Genomic DNA, 24,717 nt, shown 5'->3' with positions numbered 1-24,717 from the left:
TATCGTATTTGAAAATATAAAGCTCTGATTCCTGTCTGTCAAGCTAGCGCAAATATTCTTTCAAAAAAATAAATAAATAAATGAAAGGCACCTCATCAAAATAACCGTTTTTTGACTTTGTTAAATAAAGGCCTTTTTCTTGATACTTTACTGCTTAGAATTTTATTCATAATTCCTAAGAGAGAACTTGTTTTGTTGCTGATTGTAAATTATTGGAAACCTTTCCTTATTAACAATTTAGTGACGTCATACACCGAACTACATTGTCGTCTTTGCTATTATGACGACATAAGAGAAACTTTTTGCGCCCTGATCCATAGGCGCAAGATATGAAAACACGTCGTAGCCAAGCGAGGTAAGAATTACTTGAAACTACTCAATGTCTGAACATGTTTACCAAATGAAAGTTAAAAGTACTCAGAATGAACACTTCGATCCGTATCCAAATTGTTCGTTTTGCGCAGACCAAGCTTTTATCAGTCGCTTTAACCACTTAGCACTCGTATATTACGAGATTGAGCGAGGAGGGAACATGATTTAGCTTAAAAGAAATATTTCCTAGAAACAACAGCTTCTCAAGTGGTTCACCGTACCAAAACCTTTATCCAGGCAAAGCATACTAGTTCACTCCAATCACAACCGGATGTCAGGCCCCAAAGTCAAAAGAGAGATCTTCTCTTGCCCAAAGTTACACGCTATAGTTCTGAGACCTTCAAAATATAAATCCCCTGGAAGAGTATGCGCTGATATTGGTTTTATTCAAAAGTTCTCCCGTTATTTTCGCACAGTTCTCCATATTCAGATCCCCAGTATTTCTGGAATGGACTACTGGAACAATGGATGGTGAGTAAGAGATGGATAAGCGGAATTTAATCAATATCGACTCTTGTTTTATCAGAGGACTGAACAACATGTTTTATACTACGACTACGACAAGAAGTCGACATGTGGAATCTTCAATCTAAGCGGCTGAGATTGTCTGTTTTTCTGTTGCGTTGATATCGTCAATGGGTTTCTCGGAACTTTTGCTGATACAATTCAACTTGGATAGTTTTAACCATTTACACCCTACAAAAGAATATCAACTGATGATATTCTCTCGCACCCTAAAATTGATAAACACATTCTCCATACTTTTTTCTATGTATTTCTTAAGGTACCGATGAGGAGAATTTGTTTGACAATTCAAAGCTTCTTACGTTGGTGATCATTTCCTTTATTTTTATTACCTTGATATTTGTCTTGGAGGTGATATAGTGAGGGGAGATTAGAATGTTAGTCTCTCTTAGGGGTTAGGAAAGGATTGAATGCCAAATACAAGTTTTATGCAAGCGCCAAATTCGGCTGAAATGAACTTACCTATTTATAATAATTTTTTGTAAAGGATTTAAGGGCAAACTACATCCCTGAGGGTCAACTTCCAATGTGCAGAGAAAAGCCTTCGAGAAAGAACTTCAGAGAAGGTCAGGGAATGAATTCAAGTTTAGAACTTCGTACTAAATAAATTTACCATGGTAGTAATCAGTAGCGGATCCAGACCTTGAGCTAAGGGGGGGACCCGGTTGTTTGTCGCTTGCCTTGCCGGCTTTTCTTCTGCGATTTTTTTTTAACTTTTACCCAAAATAAGGTGGGGGGGGGGGGCGGACCCTCCGGCCTTTCCCTTAGATCCACCTCTGGTAATACAATGAAACATGTTATGTCTCCTTAATACGTTCCACAAAAGATTTCGGTTGCACAAAATAATAGACAGTGATGGCTAGATAAAGCCATTGAAACGAGGATCGATGAAACACATTTTCCCACAAGTAAACTGGGAGCAAACTATATAGTACTCCAATTCTATGAAGTACTTGAGTAACACTTTAATCCCAAAGCTATAACTGAGGACGGGGTCATTCAAATAAAGTTGATTATTTAACCCTATACACCCTAACATCTGTATGCAAGTTCTCCATACTGTTCTCTAAATATTCCCTATGGTACTTACGAGGAACAACACCCAATCAAGTGATCAACATGAAACTTCTCCCCATAATATCCTTAGACTATCCAGCAAAAAGGTAATGAGAATATTCAAACTAATCAGCTAGAAGTTGTTATCTTGATCTAACACCAAGTTCTCAAGACTAATTTACAAGGAAATGTGTTACAGGTGGAGGGGAGAATTAACAATCAGATCTTAAGAGTTAAAGGGTTAAGAGCTTCTTAAATTTGCGATTACTCTCTTAATTCTCATAACCTTAATTTTTGATTCGGGGATGATACTGTTGGGAGAAATTAATTGCTTATCACTCCCAGGGGTTAGAGAGTTAACTTAATGTTCGAATCGAAGCTTGGATAAAGTCGATCATTATAGCCTTAATTAGTAGCTGTGGAGTTGGCTCAGAATGTACTTTACTTTGTTCCCTCTCTGCGTTTTGTACATTGAGGGAAGGAATATTTTTGCCAACTACGAAAGATTTGTTCATTATTGAAATATTTTTAAGGCATGAATGGCAGCAAATTGATTTTTGGTTAATATGAATTGTGAAATGAATCCCATATTCTTCTATCGTCAGTTGACCAAGTATCAAATCTTCGTATCGATCTGAGGGAGGATTTACTTAGAAACTGGACGGATCAGGAAAAAGCCAATTTCATTCAAAGGTACCTGTATTCTTGAAAAGAAAATTAATACACGATATTCACAGTGTCATCTCCTCCAAGAAGTACTTTCATGCATGGCTAACAGCAGCCTTCAAGGAAAAGCTGACGAAATGTTTCAGGATAACACTACAATAGATCTAATTTGCATCGCATCTGGGCGGGAGTAGCATAAGTCTTGACAGTTAAATTAAGGTCCATCATAGTCTGGGTATGTTCCATTCGAGGGTACGAATCCTTGGGTGAAGTATTCCATATCTAGCTTGTTGAATAAAAGGAGTAAGCTTCAAAGAAACTATGATTCTGCGTCGGGTATTACAAGATAATGATTTGGTTTTAACAACTGGGTTGATAATGTTAATTGGCCTCTGTAAAGGGTCTTTAAAACTGACGTTTCGAACGTAAGCCCTTCAATTCGCCCTGACGAAGGGGTAACGCTCGGAACGTCAGTTTCAGAAACCCTCTATGAAGTGGCGTTGAAATTTATCACTGGGTTCTTACTAATGAGTTGTACATACACTCTCATTCGTAAATGTTGTATCAATTTCAGTAAAATTAGCGCCAGAACCATACCCGTCCCTGATTCCTTAAGGCAAATACGGGCCATAATGACTCGAAAGCTCGTTTGCTTTTTCGATCTCTTACTATACTAGAGAATGTCAGGCATATCAAGGTAGAATGTAATTTAGATAAAGACAATATAATGGCTCGTTGAATCGTAGGACCGTCTAAAACTGAGTTATAAGGAAAGTATGATTATGATAAGAAGTAACGACTCATAAGTAATTCCAGTTCCGATGTGTCATAGATTAACTGAGGTTGGAAAAGATTTCCAGTTGATTGCAGACACTTTGCCGGGAAAGGTAAGGTGGATAAAGTGCTAAGTTAAAAAAAAACATAACATTTAGTTTTAAAGTAATTATAACACCTGACCTCATCAAGTCTTCCTCAATCTCCCCACACTCCTCCCGATCCCAAAAGCAAAGCCCATCGCCTTTTTAATTTGGCATTACAAACTGGATCCAGTGACTTCACATGAACACAGAGTGGTAGCAATACATACACAAATATCTCTGTCCAATGGTTGACTTATTTCTATGAATACTTTTGTAACAATTTATATTTGCACGCCCAGAAGCTTGTGACTGACACAACATAGAAACAGAGTACGAAAGTGACATGTAAGGTCCACTCGGTTCAAATGCAATTCTTCGGTAATATTGTAAGATCACAAGGTGACGTCAGAGAGTGATTTAGCATTATCAACTGTGTTGATAACGTAAAATGGCCACCGTTAAGATTTTCAAAGCTGACGTTTCAAGCGTTAGCCCTTCGTCAGTAGCGTTGTCCGCTGGGATATTTGCTGTTTCGCTTCCTTCAGACAATGATTCCCAATTATTTTTTACAACCTTTAACTTTGCAGACGGTGGCTCAATGCATTCAGTATTACTACCTCACCAAACATAGATGTTGCTACAAGAAAGTGAGTAACTTTTGCAGCTGATGCAATCGAGCTGCGCGCGCGTTAAGTCAGTGACACACTAGGTTGCGCATATTTCTTGTGCCAGTTTTTAGTTTTTATCACATTTTGACTTCATCTGTGACTTGTTACTGGAAAGACGCACGGCAGCATGGAATCTATTTGATATATAGAACCCAAACTAAATTCTGTCCATTGATAATTCGGATAGGATTGTGGACGGACTCAATTCATTGTGACATCACGCCTCCGTCGCACCCGTTCTTCTGGGTGTCAGGCAATGTTCTTAAAGAACATGATATCAAAAAGATGAAGGAGCGAGGAGGACAACGCCTGTTGTCGCTTGGTTCTCCTCACGTGATGAATTACGGCTTAAGTGTATTTATAAATAATTTTTACGGTATTTGAGAAGCAGAGAGAACCGTTTACATGGAAAATTTTATTATTAATTTTGACTTTTCATTATAGTTACTTAAGAGGGCGATATATCACAAAAATGGACTTAAAACACGTCGAGCTAAATCATGTGGGATCAGTCAGAGGGCGAACGAACAGAAACGAGAAGCAATTCGTGATATTCGTACTGTTGCTAAAGGCAAGCTACGAAAAGCGTTCTCTTGTCCAGAGCCTAAGATTGTAGAACCCAGAGAAACATCACGTTTTGAGAAGAGCAGAAAGAAGGAAGTGAGTGCCTCAGAAAGTATGATACAATGTGACAAAAACACCGCGGGAAGGTTAAGAAACAGCGATGCTAGTCCGAGTGTAGAAGTAAATGTAAGTTTCCACAAAGATGCTAATAGAGCAACGAAGGGTAAATCAGCGAAAGATGTTAATCGGGGCAAAGGTGTTGCAAAAGGATCAAACAGGCGTGGCAAAGTTACCTCCGCTAGAGCAGATTTCATGACTAATTTGCAAGAACTGAGTCGTGGAAAATCGAAGAAAAAAATGATTACTAGTGACCAAAGCAATAACGACTCCACCAACAGAGGAAGTTTGGGTAATAAGCAAGAAAGAATGTGCGTTGACTCCTCGGACTTAAGCCAACTGGACAAAGCAAATTTTATCACCATGCGTGATGGAGATGAACTAAGTGAAGATTATCCTGCACTTGATCGCACTTTGAATCCTAATCTGAGGAGTAGATATAGAGATTACGATAAAATAAAAAGCAATTCCAATTTCTCGTGCGGAAAGATGCCAAGTGGACCATCGTGTAGCGGTATAGATTCACTCAAAGTTTCTCCAACCACTACTAGTGAAAACAGGACGAATGGAACTCTTAAGCGTCGAGGAACCAAGAACGATCGAAAATTACTCAAACGAAAGAGGGCTGATTTAACGGACAAGGAATTTGCAACCGACATCTATCTAGGAAAAGGATTCAAGAAAGAACCATCTAAGGTCGATCATAATCATCTGAACTTAACAAATGTCGATATAACAACAGGTGTACCTTGTAGGGATCACGAGGTGGAGCCGAAAGAGCGCAACACGGTAAAAGGAAAACGCATGCGACGTAAGACTTTAGCAGATGAATGGCCTGAATTCACAGATGTACTGTTGCCTTGTTATAAGAGCGCAAGAGGAAAGAGTTTGAAAAGAAACTATCCCTCCGTTAAAATCCAGAGAAGAAACCTCTGCCCTGTAAGATCAACTGGCGAGAAACATAGTTGTTTCGACAAAAAGACATCTTGTTAGGTGGTTGAAGAGGCTAGACATATATCTTACCCAAAACGAGATGGGAATATTGTACGAGCTAAAGGCCTTTCCAAAGTTGGTTGCACTACAAAAACGACTTGCAAGGGTGAAATTACCGCAAAAGATAATAGGAAATACGGAGGAATTTGGCAGAAAGACGATGATTGTGTAATAACATGTGTGAGGAGAATAACAGAGAAAGAGCAAAATAGACAAGAGGCGATCTTAGAGGCTAATGTGGTAGATTCACACTCATGGTTCACTAGACCTTTTACGAAAGAATCATTTCATAGGGAATGATGGTGATAAGAGAAGCCTTAAGGGAAATGCTTGACGAAAAATAACTCCAAATGCCACAAACGTTTTTGATAAAACTACACCTTCGAGCTCGAAAGAGTAATTTTTAGAAAACATCGAAAAGGGCTCAAAACACCAAGGATTTCACACAAGCGCTCAAATTACGTGCTTAAAAGGGAATCGACCCAGACCTCCTCACGAGGTAAAAGTAACAAGGGAAACTTCAACGGTGACGAGAATATCTAAGCTTTCTAGTAACCGCCATACAAAGCTCCTGAGTCAAAGGAGTCAGGGAACGAGATGAATTGTAAAGGGAATCAAGAGATCGTGCTCGAGAGAACCGGGGAACAATAAGAAATCTGGGGAGGTATTTAATACGAAAAATCGTCACAGCAAAGACAACAAGACGAAGCCGCCTGAGCAGGGAAGGAGTGGAAAAAGGAAGCCCTGACCTCAGAGGATTCGGCGCAGCAAAAGTTGGCCGCAGTTTGGCATTATTGGCAATAAAACCGGAAACGTTCTACTTTGGACAAAATATATATAAAATAAGACTACACAAGAAATCACTCCAGTAGAATAAACGGAGATGCAGAATCGTCTGAATTTTTTTTTAAACCAAATGATCTTAAATTATTTTTGCACGTAAAAAAATCGTTGAAAACTTTCCTTTAAGCGTTCCCTATTCGAGGAGACACGAACTTTGGTCTCAAGGACTAAAAATTATGATTCCCATCATGGGATTTGTAATCCTTAAGAAAGAGGAGAGCTTTCTTAGCCTCCAAAATGTCCCTTAAGAGGGAGTTTCCTGCATTTTTTAAAAAATGATTAATCGATATAAAAATTCTATATAGTCAATTTCTCTCATTAAAATATTGTGCATACAATAGTAAATTACTAACAACAAAGCTTTACTTTCTCATCTAGCGACATAATCGGCGTGGAGTAACTTAAGAGAAATTACGCTTTGAAAAAATTTTGTTTAACTATGAAATCATTACTCTTTAACGATTTAACTTTTTTCGGTGAGGCGCTTTTTCAGAAACAAGTCACATTAAGAGTGACAATAGCAAAGCTTTTGGCCAATTAAAATAACCTTGGATAAGGTGCTCTGTCGTATTTATCCTGACAATTTTCTCATTTTCGCTTTTTGTATTTCTTCTAGCTAGTTTATACGTCTTTCATGTGCTTTATGATATCATAATAAACCACTCTAGGCGCGTCCAAACCCCAAAGGAAGTCCATGTGATCCCACTTTGGGATATACTTGTCATACAGTTTGTTCGGCAGCAGAGGTAGCAGCGCCCGCACATCTGTTGGGTCAGCTAACCAGTCATTCTGAGCCCAGTACAGAGCCACAGGTACAGTCATAGCTGTTGCATTATATAGGGGTGGGGTGTCCTGTGAATAAAGATTGTTGGGAAACATTTATTCTTTAGTGAACTTAAGATTGCAAAAAATCACTTGTTACTTGTAGGTCTTCGAAAAGATTATTAAGAACAGGCCATAAATAAAAATTGCAAAGGGAAGGTATTGTCAAACTAACCTGTGGTGCTGCGTCGGTGGGAGAATATAGCAGGTAATTTAGTGTGAACAACTACGTTGAAAACGTTAATTGGCCGCCTCAAAGAGTAAAAAAGCTGATGTTTTGAGCGTTAGCCCCTCGCTGGAAGGGCTAACGCTCGAAACGTCAGCTTTTTTACTCTTTATGGTGGCCAATTTACGTTTTCAACTCAGTTGTTAACTCTACATTACCTACATATTTCGAAATAGCTTGATACTAGATAGGCTCGATTACCAGCCGCTGTTCGGGAACATGAGCCCGCACCCCTCCTCCCGAACGCTAGGGGAGGAGCATGGACTGGATACGAGGGAGCAGCGACAATCGAGCTTGGATACTATACTCTCAAGCCGAAAATACACAGATTATTTACCTGTCCGTAGTGTTCCCTGTTCTTCTCCGCACTTTCATAATTAAACATTTGAAACTTGTTGGAATCTGTCATCTGTATAGAGGTAGATACTTTAATTTTTGTTTCATACTGCAGCACCATTTAATAAATTTCTTAGTAACCACAACATAGCAGTGGAAAAATTTTTTCTTGTAAGGACCGTGACGAACTAAGAAAGTAAAAGCTTGATTCCATCTCCTGTGCGTTCTCTAAAAGCGTACATGAGATGTCTATTTTAGACCTTTACACGTAGTGTACAGCTGGCAGAAAGTATTCGCGAAGTGTGTCTGAAGTGTTGTACATAAGTGACATTTTTCGTGCTAATACCTGATGTGTTTTAAGGTTGAAAAAAAAATTACTGTTTAATAACACGAATAATTAAGTTCCAAATAACTGAGAATGGTGTTTGCACCACTGCACGATCAAATATACATATAAGACGCCACTTAACGTACCTGCAAGAAGTGTATCATGTTTTTCACCGATGTGCCTGCTGGAGTGTGAGATACATACACTGGAAGTCGCGTCTGTCAAGAAAATGAAATTCACATTTACCACTTGCTTGCCTGCTTCTAATCATATTCTCCATACCGTTCTCTATACATTTTTATAAGATAAGGATGTAGCCAAGCAGAAGTAGATGTTTTATTTAATTCCATTGTCCTACCTAATATTACTTATGCTCTATCTGTGCATGGGGACTCTTGAGTCAGAGCTAACTATAGCCCAGCAGTTTTTAGATCGTTGTTTTAAACGTAGTTACATATCTAAGAAATTAGTGATAGGTGACTTACTTAAAACGCAAGATCACAAAATTTGTCGTAAGGTTTCAACTATCCTGAGCCATCCTCTTAGAGCCTACTTCCCTGAGACCAAGATCACGAGGTATAATTTGAGAAATAAATCCCCTGTCATGCCCGCCATTCGCACAAACCGTTTTAAGAATACATTTTTTAATAGAATTGTTTTTAAGTACAATGTAGCTTTGTAAAAGTGTACTTCCTGTATTAGACTGTTGTATTTGTTTCCACGTATATACTTATCTTATTTAGATACACCTAAGCTTATTTACATCCTTTTTTTAATGTAACATAAGATATGTAATTTTATCTTTTGAACAATAAAGACACACACACACTGATAAGGAGAATTTGTTTAACAATCAAGAGCCTCTTTAGTTGGTGATCATTTCCTTTATTCTCGTGGCCTTAATGTGTGACTCAGGGGTGATATTGTTAGAAGAAATTAGATGCTAGTCATTCTCAGAGGATTAATCCAATGTTAATCCATACAGTTGGAAATAACAAGGAAAAGAGTAACTTAGAAAACTGAAAATATTTTTAATGGAAGCTGGGTGATTCGCTTGCAGGAAGATTGTAGTCTTTCAGAATATGGTTGGCTGTAGAATATCTCCTCAATTTTTAAATTTCAAGTAACAATTTTTCTCTTCCTCTCCCCCTTTGAAGTCTTTTTGTATTCACACGCGGCGTGCATGATTTCACAAATTAGCCAATCACGTCAAAGAACTCTAAACTTGACATTGAAAACTGGTGTGGACATTTATCACGTACTGTTTGTTTGTTTTTGCGGAGTTTTAGTTGATTTTGAGCTTTAGTTCGCCTAAATTTGTTACCCCTTTGTTTTAAATTTGAAGAAGTTTCAGAGTTTTTAACGTAGCCAAATGTTGTGGTTCATTTAACAAGTTTAATACATATTTTCCACGGAGTATGGACTCTAGCCTCTCTTTTCGTAGATAGATTTTGTACAGTTTGCGAAGACTTACCATATTAAGTTGTGTCTTGTCATATCCAGCGATGAGAAAAACGATATTCGAGCAGATTAAGTCCAATTCGTGTTCGTCACACACGTGGTCAGCTAACCAGTGAATGAGGAAATCGGACGGAAGGAAATCCCGCACACCCAGAAGTTTGAACAAGAACTAAGGAAGAGCAAAGAAACAAATGTACATTAATAAAAGTTTGCTCGAATCATAAACTAGTGAGTCGCTCTGTACGAACGAAAATAGTAAAAAAACTCGTTTAATCTTCTAGGCATTTCATTTGATAATAGTAGACTTCACAAGTAGTTTTACAGGTTGGGTAAATAAACTTTTTTAGACGTTACATCGACGAGCATGTGATTTGTTTGGGGGTCACAGATTTAGCACCTGAAATAATTTGTCCTTATGACCTTAGACTTCATTATAAACAAATGAGGGCTTCCTACCCTCGCATCCATTAACTGAGTAGCTTTTCTCTATTATCCTGAAATTTTTCATCATACAAGGTGCACGTTCGTCATCGTCTTTTAGCACAAAAAAGAAAAAGTTAAGGTAACTGTTCACAACTTAAGTTTCTGTAACTACGTCTTACTCTGTTATGCGACTGAAAGGTGAAGGGAAACTGGTAAAAGCTGCTAAGTATTAATTCTTACCTCAAGTTCCGGTCCGAGATGACGGAAATATTTAATTGGACTTTCAATGTGACCAGTAGTTGTCACGGGTCCAAGGGCAAAGAACCTCTTCACCAGTTTGGCCAATTCTTTATTCCTTGAAAACTCTGCAAAGGCGATGAGCGTTCCTTGCGAATGCCCCACATAATACAACGATGGCTGAGATGTCTTCGATACCACAAACTTCAACATGGCGGGAAGGTCATATCGAGCCATCTCATCCCAGCTATGAAAAAGAGAAGGTCAAAAACCATCGTAAGATGATTTTCAATTCGATGAACTTGTTTCAGTTTGAAAAATATTAAGATATTCTGCGAGGCCTAGATTACGAGCAGTCCCTTCTTTTCGCAGAAGTCCGTTGCGCGAGTGAAAAAAAAAGACAGGAAAAATAATTGGTGTTAATGAAAACTTGCTCATGCAGATCCGGTGTTTCTTGAAATGTACCAGCCCTTCCCTCCTCTCTTCACACCCCGGTCAAAGGTCGTCCTTGTGACCCAAGAATGAGTCAGGGTTAAACGGTGACGCTCAAGATTTAAACCGTGATAAAAAAAAAAAGATTATTCAGCTGCTTTGATGGCTTACCACATGTTTGAGTTACAGTTTTACTTTGAAATAGAAATTTTAACTTTACATTAACTTCACATTTAATTTTGAAATGAAAAATTTAGAAACAGTGCAAAGTCTAGTGACTCTTCAGTCATCACATATGAACGCAGGATCTGTAAAAACACTCGCCCACGCAGATCTGGTGTTTCTTTTTTTAAATGTTACTTAGCTTCCCGTTTTAAAAAACATCCAGGTCATAGTCCATCAATGGGACAGACAGGATAACAAGGGGGGGGGAGGGGAGAAGTGTAATCATTTTACCTTCGGGCCTGGTAATTCCCGATCTTTATAAGCTCAATTATTCATGACTCGTGTATAACCTTTTATTCGATATTCATGATTCGTTTTAACTTGTATCTCGTGATTCATGATTCCTAAACTTTGAACACTAAAATTCATAATTATTTAATTAAACCGCTGTAATTCATGATTCATCCCTTCTCCCCCCCCTCCCCCACTCGATAGGGGTAAGTGAGAAAGACAGGTAAACGCGCAGACTGTGAGTGAGAGAAAATGTTCAACAGCACTAAAAATTTTTCAGAAAATTAAAATAACGCCAAGCTCACCTAAAATCCCAGAATTCATCTGAATGGACGGAATAATTGACATGATGAAGGCCATAGGTATTCCCTCGAACATTCCCAAGCCAAACGTCGAAGCCTGCATCAGCCAAAATAAAGGCCAGACTTTCATTTGGCAAATTTGTGACCCAGTTAGATGACGAACACAAAAGACCATGCTGAAGGAAAACCACAGGTTTTGGACCATCAAGATCTTCTAAATTTTCCTTTCTTCCTGCGGGTATCCTTTGTATTGTGATGACGTAACCATCCTCTGTAACCACATTGAATTCTTCGGCTGGGTAACCATTGTAGCGAATTATTGCACTCTGGGAAAAATGTCAGAACATGTCTGTTTCACCAGCTTTTTGCTCTTAATTAAAAAGAAAACGATCGCTTTGACAACCAAAAACCTTCCGGTCTTTCTAAATCACACCTCCGTCACACGCCTATTTCCCCTCCTCCCTCCACTCCCATCTGTTTCGCTTCCTTAACCAGAGCGATTTCGTGACTCAAAACTCGTGATCTCTCCTGTCTTAACTCGGGTCAAAGTACCGTAAACATATCCATGTCTGTCTGAAAAAAGCTTACAGCCGCTGACGCAAAAAATGAACGCCGAAAAATTTGATTGCGTTACGTGAACGCTGCGTCAGCTTTCGCCTGAACAATGCTTTTACTTTCTTGTCTTCTCAAAGAAACCGGAAAGAAGCAATCCTAAAGCCAAAACGAATATGACCAAAATTTCTCTTTGATCACTTAATCTAACGTTGTAAATAACGACAGCAAACTGAGCTGTAAAGTCGGTGGCCGTTGAAAGCAAAGCCAGTACGACTAACAACGCATGTTAAATCTCCATTCTTGCGTAATTCCTGTCTACGCAATATATCAAAGCCAAGTTGTTTCAGTTTCGAGTCTACAACTGTCTTCGAGAAATTCAACGATGTATTCGTAGTTAAGGAAGTAAAATTCCCAACCCATACACTTTGTATGAACGGAAGGGTTATAAAAACCAAACGTATTATTAAAGATAGATAAGCTTGCGAAGTTAAGTTACCTACCACGTTCATGTGAGTCTCAGGCAAATCTTGGAGATCGGAGGCGCTGATGGCAGCCACCGTGACCTCTCTTAGAGAGAACGATAAGCAGAGTACTACAATGCATATCACAGACATATTCGCCACAATATTCCCAGCAACTCACAACCAAAACGTGCAGCAAATTGCTCTAACCGCGGTTAAATACCGGAACTTAAGTCACGTGGCAGCTTTGTTCGCTTTCTGACAGCTCGTGACTCGCGTGTGGCTGTCATTTCTAACAGAAATGCAATGCAACCGTTGTTTCACTGACTATCAATACAAGGCATTGTATGTATAACTGTCGCAGTATCGCACTTGAGATTCAAAGTATCATGACGTTATATTGTAATAACGAAGACTTTATGTCACCTCATCAAGTGCTTTGTTCTAGCCTGTTTTCTATTTCCGTTCTCGCTTGTTTCCCTCGGGAGTTATGTTGGTTAGTTGATCAAATCCGCAAAATTGTAAATATCAAGAATTTTCAAAAACAAATAAATTTCTCGGAAGTTGGAGATTAGTGCAGTCAGACTTGCAAATCAAAATTAACCATTGGGGAACATTACTATTCAGTTTTCATTTTCTACGCATAATTATCGTCTCACAACAACAAAGTGCATAATTATGCTGAGACAATAGACGAAACTTTCAAATCGTATTTCCAACGGACCGGCCATTGTGTTAGTCAGTGTGTAAGTTGGGGCGAGCGCGCGTTTCTATAAACAAAATTATTTGTTTATCGTCCTTTACGAACGTTCTCATCATGGCAAATGGCGTAGAACACGACAGTCTCTTGGAGTCCGAGCGACCACATCCGCCGAGCATGTCTTCGGGTAGTCCAGCAATCAAAATCCACTTCGAAACATTCGAAATGAATTCTTCCTTTCCAGTAGATTTAAACGCGAGTATAAATTCGATGAGTCTTCCACAAGCTGTCCGAGAAAATAAGTTAGCCCTCGTCAGGCAGTATTCTCATATGGGACAAGACTTAAACGTCGCTGACTGGAATGGTTTTACAGCCCTCCATTACGCTGCCCGCGCCAACCAGGTTGAAGTGGTGATGACGCTAGTCGAGTGCAAAGTGGACATCAACCAACAAGGACGAGAGTTACTAACGCCATTACATGTAGCAGTACGGTAAGTTTTTCTTGAACTTTGCTTCAGTAAACATGATTTGAACAAAGTTTACACACTGGATTGATTAATCAAAGGAATATTAAATCACCTTTCTAAGTTTTAACATCTTTATTAGCTTGTGAACAACATATTGCCAGATTTTTAAAACAGATTTAAACGGTCGATAAAGCCATAGAGTATTTTTGCCGCAACAAATCAGTAAAAATCTGTTCTTGTGTGTAGCTCCAGACTTTTATTGTTACTAGTTCAAAATAAAAGGCAGTAAGAAAAACTTATTAACCTTGTTTTGCATCACACCTGAACAAAAGAACCACGAGCAAAATACAACTTACTTTATTGCTATCATTTTTTTAAAGCTAATCCTCAATTTCCCTTTAAAAAAAATGTTATTTTTCATCAATATAATTCGATCGGACCTAAACTGCATACTAATTTGGCTCATAGTGACATAACAAAGTTGGACGGTTGATGCTTGAGACCGCAACCGGTCCTACCTAGATTAGCCAATCAGCGATGAAGAATTGGTTTAGCCAAAGACCTACCCGTCCGAGAACTCTTAGAGACTTTACATATAGAGAAGATTCTCACGATCTGCGCTAAGTTGTTTGGCAGAGAGTTCACTCAGTTTTTGGCTGACGCAGCACAGCTCTTAGGGACTTAGTAACCCATTGTTATAATCTTTTGTTTTGCGTTGCTTCAGAAACATGCCTGGGCAAGTTGGAATTGCGCTAAGCCCCGTCTAAATAAACAAGCGTATTATTGCTTTATTCTTACAAGGCTATCAAGCCGGCTGTTGGAAGAGAAGAAATATGTTAGGTCTGGGGAGATTAATTGAATTTTTATCGTTAGTTTTAGTTGTAAAGGGAGCTACATTTAGTCACAATTCTTTATTAGTTTGTAATTACGGAGTTCTTGTTTACCGATCGTCTTGTTACTATAGCAGAGGGTGGAACAATACCATCTGCCGCTTGCTGCCTTTTTTTTTCTCCCGTTTTAATTTGGTTAACGAAGCATTGATGAGCATAACATTCTTCAAAAGAAAATACACGTTTTGTTGTAAGAGGGAGAAAATATCGCATTCAACGTTCGGGGAAAATGCCAGAAAATCAACCACAAAAGCAAAGAAAAGCTATTCGTCAAAGATTTTGAGTGAAAATGAATTATCAGCGGCGGGCGAAAACTGGGTACGAGAAGGATCGCTTTTTCATGCCCAGTTTCAACGCAGCACCAATGCCACGCTGAAACTATCGAATAGGGAGTACTGGTAATTTACCACGATGCAAAATCGTGAGAAATAACTTCGTATCTGAGTTGGGAAGACATCAATTGGCCGCAGTGAAGACGTATTTCTTATTTAGCTAGCTGTTCAGCCAAGCTGATCACTAATTTATCGCGGAGATTTTCAATCGATGTTTAGATGTGCGGTGCACAGTGATTTGACTATGTAGTTTCTTGTTTACTGAAGAATACTATACATCGTTCAGTACCAATGCTAGTCTTAAAATGGCGCTCAAAAAGTTAATTTGGCCCTTCGCGTTGTAAGAGGTTGATTCATTTGAACAGCACGCAAACTTCCGTTTTCTAGGCCTGAAGCTTAAGCTCAGCATACTTTTATCTTTCCTAATAGCTACAACAGCTATGAAGCTGTTAAGACACTCATTGAGTATGGCGCCGACCCCTCCATGAAAGATACTGACGGTGCAACCCCGCTCCACTTTGCGGCTCGCCATGGTTGTGTAGACTCGTCAAAAGTTCTGCTCAGTAACAGTCTATCATCTGTTAACTTTCAAGATAACAGCGGTATGACGCCATTTCACTTAGCCTGCGCTAGTGGCAAGCTCGAGTTATGTGAGCTGTTCCTGGAACATAAGGCAAACATCCGAATGCGCACTGTGGAAGAAAAGAGCCCTTTGCATCTTGCTGCGTTACACGGAAACGAAAAGATCGTTAAACTCTTAGTCAAAGAAGGTGAGTCTGAAAACTATTTGAAGCCTAAATAATAAGAACTTTTGTGCATTAGCGCCGCTCAAATATCTATCCCATGCGTGAAAATACCATACAAATTTTTATCTAGCTATATAATTTTTTTCACAGTTTCTTTTTCCTTTTTTTGCATTTATTTTTCTTAAGAGAAAACTAAAGAGAAAAGAAGAGAAATAAGGGCTTTCATAATTTCCGTTTGATTATCAGTTAATCTTTCAGTAAACAGTGTATAGGAGCAAATCATGGCTTCCCTATAGAGCTTTCCTCTAGTGTATCTCTACTTGTTTTGAACCAAGTATTAAACTGTGCGTGCACACATCTTAAACGGCTGCGCCAGATAGGTAGAGAATTTGCCACAACATTTTTTGCCTCGACGTATTTGACCATCGTTTTCCTGTTCCAGCATTTCTTGAGTTTGGGAACCCGTTAATCTACATCGATGCGCCTGACTTCGAAGGAAACACTGCTCTTCACTTAGCCTGTCAAAAGGGCCACAAGGAAACTGCAGAACTTTTGTTAAGTCAAGGAGCTGATATGATGGATGGTCTGGAGACATTTGGAGAATCAAGTGTGCACTCTTCCCTGCACCTTGCAGCCGCCTATGGTCACATGGATATTGTGGAGCTTTTGATATCGCATGGTGCTTTTGTTGATAGTAGAGATGAGTGGCAAAGAACTCCTCTTCAAAGGTGAGAAAAGTGCACTGTAATCCTTTCAAGAGATCAGTGTCAAGTAAGTAAACAAGATAAAAAAAAAGACTCTCTTTATTGAAAGATGATTTGGGTTTTTCAACTGAGTTGATAATGTACATCGGCCGCCGTGAAGAGTTTCTAAAACAGATGTTTTGAGTGTTAGCCCTTCTTTGTCAGAGCGACTCTTCGTTGTGGCGATAAGATTTCTCCACCAAAAATTCAAAATAATAAAGAGGCAGGATGTTAAGTTTATGTGTCCTAATTTTTGGGCAACGAGAAAATCTAACTCTTTTATAATATTTTCTATCGTAATTGTTGCTTGTGCAGAGCTGCTGAATTTGACCGTGTGGACACCGTCAAGTTCCTGCTGGATAACGGAGCGAACATTGACGCCAAGGACAACGAAAACCGCACTGCGTTCGTTTTGGCAGTGAAGCGAGGCAGGACCAGAACTGCGGAGCAACTTCTAGATTCCGGGGCTGACTTCAAGTCGCGCGATGCGTCGCTTAGGACCTGTCTACACCTTGCTGTGAAACATAAACGAGAAGAAACTCTTCGCATGCTCCTTGATCGAGATCAAGGCCAGTTGATCAACGAAACAGACAAGGATTTGCAGACGCCTCTGTTTTACGCGGCACATAAAGGGAATTTGAAGGTAAGGGTGTTCTAGACAGCCAATCTCTGTTGATACCTCCCTCAAAGCATTTTCTCGTGCTGTTAGATGACTCTGAGGGTAAGTGATTGGCTATTACATTCTGGTGCACTTATTGCCGCGCTACGCTGCTGGTAACAAGTATCTATGCATTTACACAGCTGTAAAGTACATCACAAAGTCTTTATTAACTTGAAACGTCCAATGATAATCACCAGATCCTTCAACTGCTGATAGAAAAGAAGTGCACGGTGGCTCCTAAGGACGTAATGGATCGGACCCCATTGCATGCCGCCGCAGAACACGGTCACGTGGCCTGTGTGGAGGTGCTTTGTTTGGCTGAACCAGGCCACATTAATGACAAAGATGAACGTGGGCTTACACCTCTTCACTTAGCAGCGCTTGGAAGCCACAGGTTCTTTTTTTAATTTATAATCACTTATTACCCGTCTCTCCCCTACTTGCTTGATTCGTGCATTCGTGTCACCAGTTTACACCGCTTAGTATAAATAATACTTGCAACACAAAACAGTGGTTCTTCATCATTTGATCCATATTTTAGAGTTCTAAGTTCTGGAGATATCAAAAATCGCTAGCATTCAATTCGTTTCTTTCCCACCGGCTGGCACAAAATGTACAAATAAAAGTGAGCCAGTTACAAAGAGAAGTTGTTTTCCATTAGGTTCGAACGTTATGTCCTCAAACGTGAGCTTTGCGCGCTCTTCTGTCTACCCTTAAAGAACATGTCTAAAGTCTACCCAGCATGCCCGCACAAGACTTATGTTATTGCGTTTGTGCTGCTTATAGGAAAACAACAGTTCTTCTCTTACACTTGGGTGCCAATCCCAGTATCCAAGACAGCAATCGTTGGACAGCCCTGCACACTTGCGCCTCTGGTGGATGCCCACGCACTACTCAAGCACTGCTGTCGTATCAATCCGCGAGTGCCATTGATGCAGGCGATCAAAATGGCGACACCGCGCTTCACGTGGCCGCGAAGTACGGTCACGTCAACGTTTTGGAGCTTATGTTATCACGTGGTGCTGATATCACTGCACGTAATAAGCAAATGTTGACGTGTTTGGATGTTGCTATCTCGTGTAGCATGGAAAATGTGGCTGAGGTTATTCTTGGGAACCCCAAGTAAGTCCAGAAAACCATTTATCATCAGTATGCATATTCCCCATACATTTCCTAAGGTGCTGACAGGGAGAATTTGTTAAACAATCAAGAGTTTGTGAGTATGAAAGCGATCTTCGAGAGTTTCTTCGGTTGGTGATCGTTTTCCTTATTCTCAGGACCTTAATGTTTGATTTAGGGGTGATACTGTGGGGAGAAATTAGATGCTGATCACTCTTAGCGGTTAAAGGGTTAATAGGGAGAAAAGCGTACCGAAACCATCTTTGGTTCATGACTTCTAACAATCTTTGACAAGTTATGGCAACCGTTGGATTCTACAGGTAAAGAAGCAACTGAAATCAGATCACATTCATCCTCTGGATTTCAGTTCTAATCATTTTGAAAGTTCAAGAATTTGGGGCATTTGTCTGCCCAATAGAATCCTAAGTTGATGCATTTTCAACACCATTTTGGCCCTTAGGATTGAGCCAAATACCTGAACGATGTAAGGTAGTGTAAGTAGTATAAGTTGGATGTTTTAGGTGACTGAATCAAACCATTGTTTAAAATCGCTGATGACTGCCTGTTTTTCAGGTGGATGAGCTTGTTTGAATACACGGTCGACAGGGGAGCTAATCCATTGAAGAACTTAATCAAGAGCATGCCCAGACTTGCACAGGTTGTCATGGATAAATGTGTAACCTGCTCCGATGATCGGCGGGATGACCCTGACTATTCCATAACCTTCGACTTCAGTATTCTTTCTGGTCCAGGAGATAAGGAAGACCCAAGAACTTCTGAAGGTCCACGCTTTTTTGCCCCCTCCTATATGGTCCAGTACGAGCGCGAAGGACTTCTCATGCACCCATTATCGCAGATGCTTCTTCAGTGGAAGTGGAATACCATGGGAAGGCCGTTATTTGCGATAAACTTTTTGTCCTACCTCGCTTTTGTTGTGCTGTTGTCTGTGTTCATGATAGCGGAACGAGGAAAGCTGAGGTTATTCAATCCTGGCGCAGAGGACTTCCAGGATGATGAAACCGATCAACTATTTCGGTCTAGAAGTGGGCTATCAGCTGGAGCTCCTGTTTTGATTCTCATCTTTATCTGCATTCACATGATCAAAGAAATTTACCAAATTGCTATTCAGAAATGGAGATATCTAACTCATGTCACAAACTATATTGAATGGTGTTGCTATTTGTGCACTATTTGTTTTGTGTCTCCCTATCTCGGGAGAGGAAACATTTTCAAGGGTACAATGACGATGTGGCCTCTTGCCTCAGCCGTGATTCTATTATCGTACACAACCTTGATCCTGTTCCTGAGACGATTCTATTATGTTGGTATCTACATCTCAATGCTCATTGAGGTTACCAAAACACTTTTCAAAGTGATCATCATTTTCATTCCAATGTTATTTGCTTTCAACCTGACCTTCTTCATTCTACTAAAAGAGCAGGTGGGTATTTCACATGACTTAAGTATAAAAACGACCTGGCATAGGCCTGAAAAGGGCGCTTTTCGATTGAGTGTCGGAAAACCAAGACCAAAGATATCACAATAACTAATCATAACAAGGAAAATATTTCAAGGAGCCAATGAGAATTCGCAGTAAAATCAATCAAGCTGCCTGAAGCGCGGGAAAATGCGAGTGACCAAGTCGCGATTGGTTTTAGCCTTGAATATGATTGGCTCAGAAAGTAACGCGTGATTTCCGGACCAATTTCATAACTGAGTAAAGCAAAAACAAAGCAACCCCGGATTACTTAAGACGCTTGATGTAAAATTTTACCAAATTTCTTAGATTCAACATTGTTCTAGACTTTCGCGCGCAACATTGCGCGCCATAATCTAGTTAACTCTAGTTAACTAATCTAGTTAAACCGCGCCAACTGCCTGAGGCGGGACAGAACGTATCGACATCGTGCACTTGGTGGGTCTGATCGGTTAAAAGGATATCCGTAGTTATCTGGACCAATCACAAGGCGCAGTAAGGAAAAAACAATTCCATCTCGGATTACTTCCAACTCCAAAACTTAATTGAAAAAGGCTTTATTAAAATCACACCAACATCTACATACAGTTTAACTGTTTTAATAAACTTAATGCTCGTTTGAATTCAAACTATCACTAGTGAAGACCTCATTTCTCTCGTTTCCAGGCCACTTTCCGCAATCTGTTCTGGTCCTTTTGCAAGACGTTTATAATGATGATCGGGGAGGTTGATTACGGCTCCATTGTGGTCGATGCGAAGGCGGAGATCAACGACGAATCTGGTGCCCCTCTTGTACACCTGCCAGAGTTCACTGCCATCATTGTGTGCTTGTTCTGTATGATTGTGTCTGTTCTGGTCATGAACCTATTGGTAAGTGAAGACTTGGTGGGAGGGGAGAGAAGGGCTATTAGTACCTTGACTCTTGGGTACAAGATGGCGCGTCATCGTTCTTAAAATTTTGATCTTTTGTATTATAATTATAGTTCTAAGCAAACGGCAACATCTTAATCCTTTACGAACATCATGGATTTTTCGACTAAATAAATGTAGTATTTCATTAAATGTTTGTCAACGCTGAACAAAATTTAAAAAAAAAATAGTGACTCGCTTTCTGGCCGTCAATTAGGTTCTTAAGTCACTTCCCCTCCCCTTCTCCAGTTCCAAACGCCTTAGTAATTCACAAACTTCCGCGGAACGTATTGAATCGTTCACCAGTGAGTGGTAGTGTTGTCCAAAAGTTACAAACTTTGTAATACATACATATGCCAGGAAGTATATGAAATGGTTCAACTTCTTTTCTGAATTCTTTACATTTCAAGCGAACCTTTAAATTTTGTTTTAACATTCTCTTTTAATTACTTACACTGTAGAACTAAAGTTATCTGGGAAAATGCATGGCCTGTACACAGTTTAAAAGAAACATTATATCCACATTATTAGCGAGCTTTATAATCCAAAAACAAAACACAACAAACAAACAAAAAAGCCCAAGAAATGAAAAGTTTACGAGTTTCCTGTGCCAGGATTGGAACCTTGAAAATCCCGCACATGTCCCTGACCAGTGTTCACATTTAAAAATGTCTCATCGCAGGTGGGTTTAGCGGTTGGAGACATTGACAGCATTCAACGTAATGCCAACATGACGAGGCTGGCCATGCAAGTTGAATTTGTATGTGATATTGATCAACGATACCCACGTTGGCTGAGAAAGTATTGGCATAGATCCGTTCTTGTTTTCAAGCCGAACGGAAAAAATGCGTTCTCATTGTAAGTGCAGCATTCATTCATTTTTTTAGTATAAGTTTTTTACCCATTTTTTTTATTTTTTATTTTTTTTTATTTTGGACTTCAGCAGCGTATGTTGGTTTTCACTGACTCAATAATAAAACATCCAAATGAATTTTAGCCTGTTCCAGACGCTCGGTTGGTAAAACGAGGACTGAACCGACTCAAACCTCGATCCTTTTCCACTCCGCCTCTTCCATCAAGACGTTTCTGTCTTTCGATCCAATCTACCTCCCGGAAACCTGGAACGGTCTCGTACCCAGACCTTTCACGCCCAAGCGGTTGAACACTTCAGTTACAGTTACATGGTAGGATATGGGTACGAGATAAGGGTTGAATCATCCCAGGGTTTTTCTTTTCTTTAATCTTTGTCCCTCATACTTCTTCATATATATATATATATATATGTATGTATGTATGTATGTATGTATGTATGTATGTATTAATTTATTCATATGTTTATTTACTTTTGGCAGCCTGTTACATATAAATCGGAGGCTTTTTCCCATGCTTGAAAAGTTTATAAATGGGCAAAAGGAAAGTGAAGTTGAAGAGGATGAAGGAACCAAGAAAATATCCATGGAGATCACCAAACAACAAGAGCAGATTAAGTTTTTACAGAAAACTGTTGAAGAACAATCAAGACTTCTTCAGGAAATTTCTCATCAGCTGAAACAGACCGCTCATTCGACGGCCACAGCGGAGGATACCAGGCTGTAGAAAAGCTACTGAGCACATTCCTCTGGGAGTGTTTGATCTTAGCGGGTTGTAGGTTGCGGGTCGCGGGTAAATTGTCACTAATGTTCGAGTTTCTTCTCGAACCTCCAAATGTCAATTCCCTCATCTACTCTTACTTTTCTATTTTTTTTTTATTCTTAGTGTCAGCAGGAGAATTACATTGTTTAACTCATAGTGTTGTGTCAAAATAAGTTCCTCTGCAGTGATACCTTGTAGATTCTCATAATCTGTTACAGAAAAATAGTCCTCCATGCATTGTTGAAGTTTGTTTAACCCTTCACCTCCCATGAGTGACCAAGAGATAATTTCTCCTCACAATATCAATACAATATTAAGCATAGAAGTGATGAGAATAAAGTAAAATATCAGTTACGGGATTATTAGTTGATCCAATACCAAATTCTCCAAATTGACATCATGAGAATTGTATATCAGACAGTAAAAAGAATTACTAATGAGATCTTGGGAGTGAAAGGGTTAAGGGACCGGTCAGTAGTTATCCGCGTCGAGGGGGGGGGGAGGGTGCGGTGGATTTTTGTTGCGACAACGCAGCCTTTACGTGATCCCTCCTTGAAGTATATAGGGTTTTTTAACACCCCCACCCCCCTCCTTCTCTCCAAATTGACGGTGGAAGATTTCATGTATTATGTGCTTACAAGATTTCAGCTTCTATATTATATTAAAAAGTTAATTTTCTACAGGAACTGTGGTGCTGCGTCGGTGGCAGAGTATAACAAGGTAATTTAGCATTCTCAGCTGAGTAAATTGGCCACCGTGAAGAGTTTCAAAAGCTGACGTTTCGAGCGTTAGACCTTCGTTAGAACGAAAGGAGGAATTGTGGTTTGTGTGTGTGTGTGTGTTATATATATATATATATATATAACGTATTGCTCTCACTTTCAACACTTTTTATAACCTTGTTGTATACCTCTACGTAGTTTGTAAATATCTTTTTCTGGTTATCTATTCATGTGAAATTTGTTTATGACAATTATCTAAAATTGTTAGAACATTACTTACAGTATATAAAATTTACTTTACGTTGAGAAAAATACAATAGTGTAAGCCCATATGGAATTTATATTCGAGTTGAACACGGGGAGAGAAATTCCATATCTGCAAGCAACCATATATCATTTTTTTTAGTTATATAAACAGCGTAGGCCTTTGCCAGCAAGAGTGGCGCGAAAGGCGAGTTACATATCAGCAGCTGATTGACGATATTAAGCAAACGAAGAAAATTATCGTTATTAACACATGCGCAGTTCTAGTTTTTCTCAGGGCTGGAAATCCTTGTTAAACTTCGCAGTTTGTATGATAAATTATACGGTAACCATATTGTGTGATTAAAGATTAAACCTTGTATTTTGTGTCTACAATATATTGCTGTTACTTTCAATGCTTCACATTACCTTTTTGTGACGCATACTTTGCTTTAGCTGAAGAGGGTCGGTTACACTGCAGAAATACCCAGCTATTTCGCTAGTACTACAAGGTTGGGGTCCCTGTTCCAGGTGAGAAGCTTTCCCTGGTTCACATTCATTTCTAGTTTGCATTTTTAAAAGGAGAAAAAAACAGGCAAACAACCCACGAAAAGTATAAATGCAATGATTACTTGTCAGGTAATTACAGAGATTTAATCTTTCTCCCTTATTTATTCAGTGTTCAGTATGGACGATTTCTGATAAATATTGCGTTGATGACAAAGAGGAAATACGATTTAATTAAAACTAGTGGGTCCTTCTTTGGAGTTCTTTTAAGTGGGGATAGTCAAGGAAATCGATTTGGTAGCTGAATGCCCTAACTTTGGGGAGTAACATTCGTAACTACCCATCCCTTTTGAAACGAATTCAAGGCCAAAATTCAGGACATCTGGTGATTGATCCACAAAATACCCAGTCCGTGTACACAAATCTAAAGCATGACTTATGCAGGTTTGTATGCGTTTGTCTCTGTCATTAAACCGTTTGATTGCAGAAATTAATTATTGAATTTTGAGGCTTGTTTCTTGTTTCCTTGATAGTGCACTAATTTATCTTGAGTTGAAACTGAACGATTTGATAAAAAAGGAAGATTAAATTTCTAGCTATACCGTGGGATAGTCGTGATAGTTAATCTTTTCTCGATTTTCCATCGGGCAATTAGCGTCTCCAGAAACTAAGCCATTAGTAACTGGCTTAGCATTCATCTGATGATGTTTGTCATGGCTGACATTTTTGTCAAAAAATTCTTTCTATAAGGATTTAGTGTCCAAGGAGGTATAGCATTAGCTTTGCTTTATCTTTTCGCATCACAGTAAGTCACCCGCCGACTAAATGCAAACAGTTAACTCAAGCCCATAAGAGAAACTTTGATG

General features: G+C 39.3%; 2 protein-coding genes and 1 pseudogene across 2 annotated transcripts; 2 read left to right on the top strand and 1 right to left on the bottom strand.

Annotated features, from left to right (window-relative positions):
- Positions 1-329: 329 nt before the first annotated feature.
- LOC131791592 (uncharacterized) lies at positions 330-6,121 on the top strand (annotated as a pseudogene).
- A 574-nt stretch (positions 6,122-6,695) lies between these two features.
- Positions 6,696-12,944, bottom strand: LOC131791596 (gastric triacylglycerol lipase-like). The gene is made up of 7 exons (XM_059108942.2): positions 12,743-12,944; positions 11,691-12,013; positions 10,501-10,744; positions 9,851-10,006; positions 8,523-8,594; positions 8,050-8,121; positions 6,696-7,516 (listed from the first exon to the last, which is right to left on the bottom strand). Exons 1-7 carry the CDS (start codon positions 12,854-12,856, stop codon positions 7,286-7,288), a joined length of 1,212 nt encoding a protein of 403 aa, XP_058964925.1. The 5' UTR covers positions 12,857-12,944; the 3' UTR covers positions 6,696-7,285.
- A 460-nt stretch (positions 12,945-13,404) lies between these two features.
- LOC131791606 (transient receptor potential cation channel subfamily A member 1-like) lies at positions 13,405-23,445 on the top strand. Its single transcript, XM_059108952.2, has 10 exons — positions 13,405-13,894; positions 15,522-15,862; positions 16,281-16,566; positions 16,897-17,224; positions 17,440-17,636; positions 18,029-18,364; positions 18,935-19,802; positions 20,505-20,708; positions 21,430-21,605; positions 22,100-23,445. Exons 1-10 carry the CDS (start codon positions 13,521-13,523, stop codon positions 22,341-22,343), a joined length of 3,354 nt encoding a protein of 1,117 aa, XP_058964935.2. The 5' UTR covers positions 13,405-13,520; the 3' UTR covers positions 22,344-23,445.
- Positions 23,446-24,717: the final 1,272 nt, after the last annotated feature.

This window comes from Pocillopora verrucosa, chromosome 2 (assembly GCF_036669915.1).
Source record: "Pocillopora verrucosa isolate sample1 chromosome 2, ASM3666991v2, whole genome shotgun sequence".
Lineage (NCBI taxonomy): Eukaryota > Metazoa > Cnidaria > Anthozoa > Scleractinia > Pocilloporidae > Pocillopora > Pocillopora verrucosa.
Note: the sequence above shows the minus strand (reverse complement) of the source record. Positions and strands in the feature narration are given on the sequence as shown.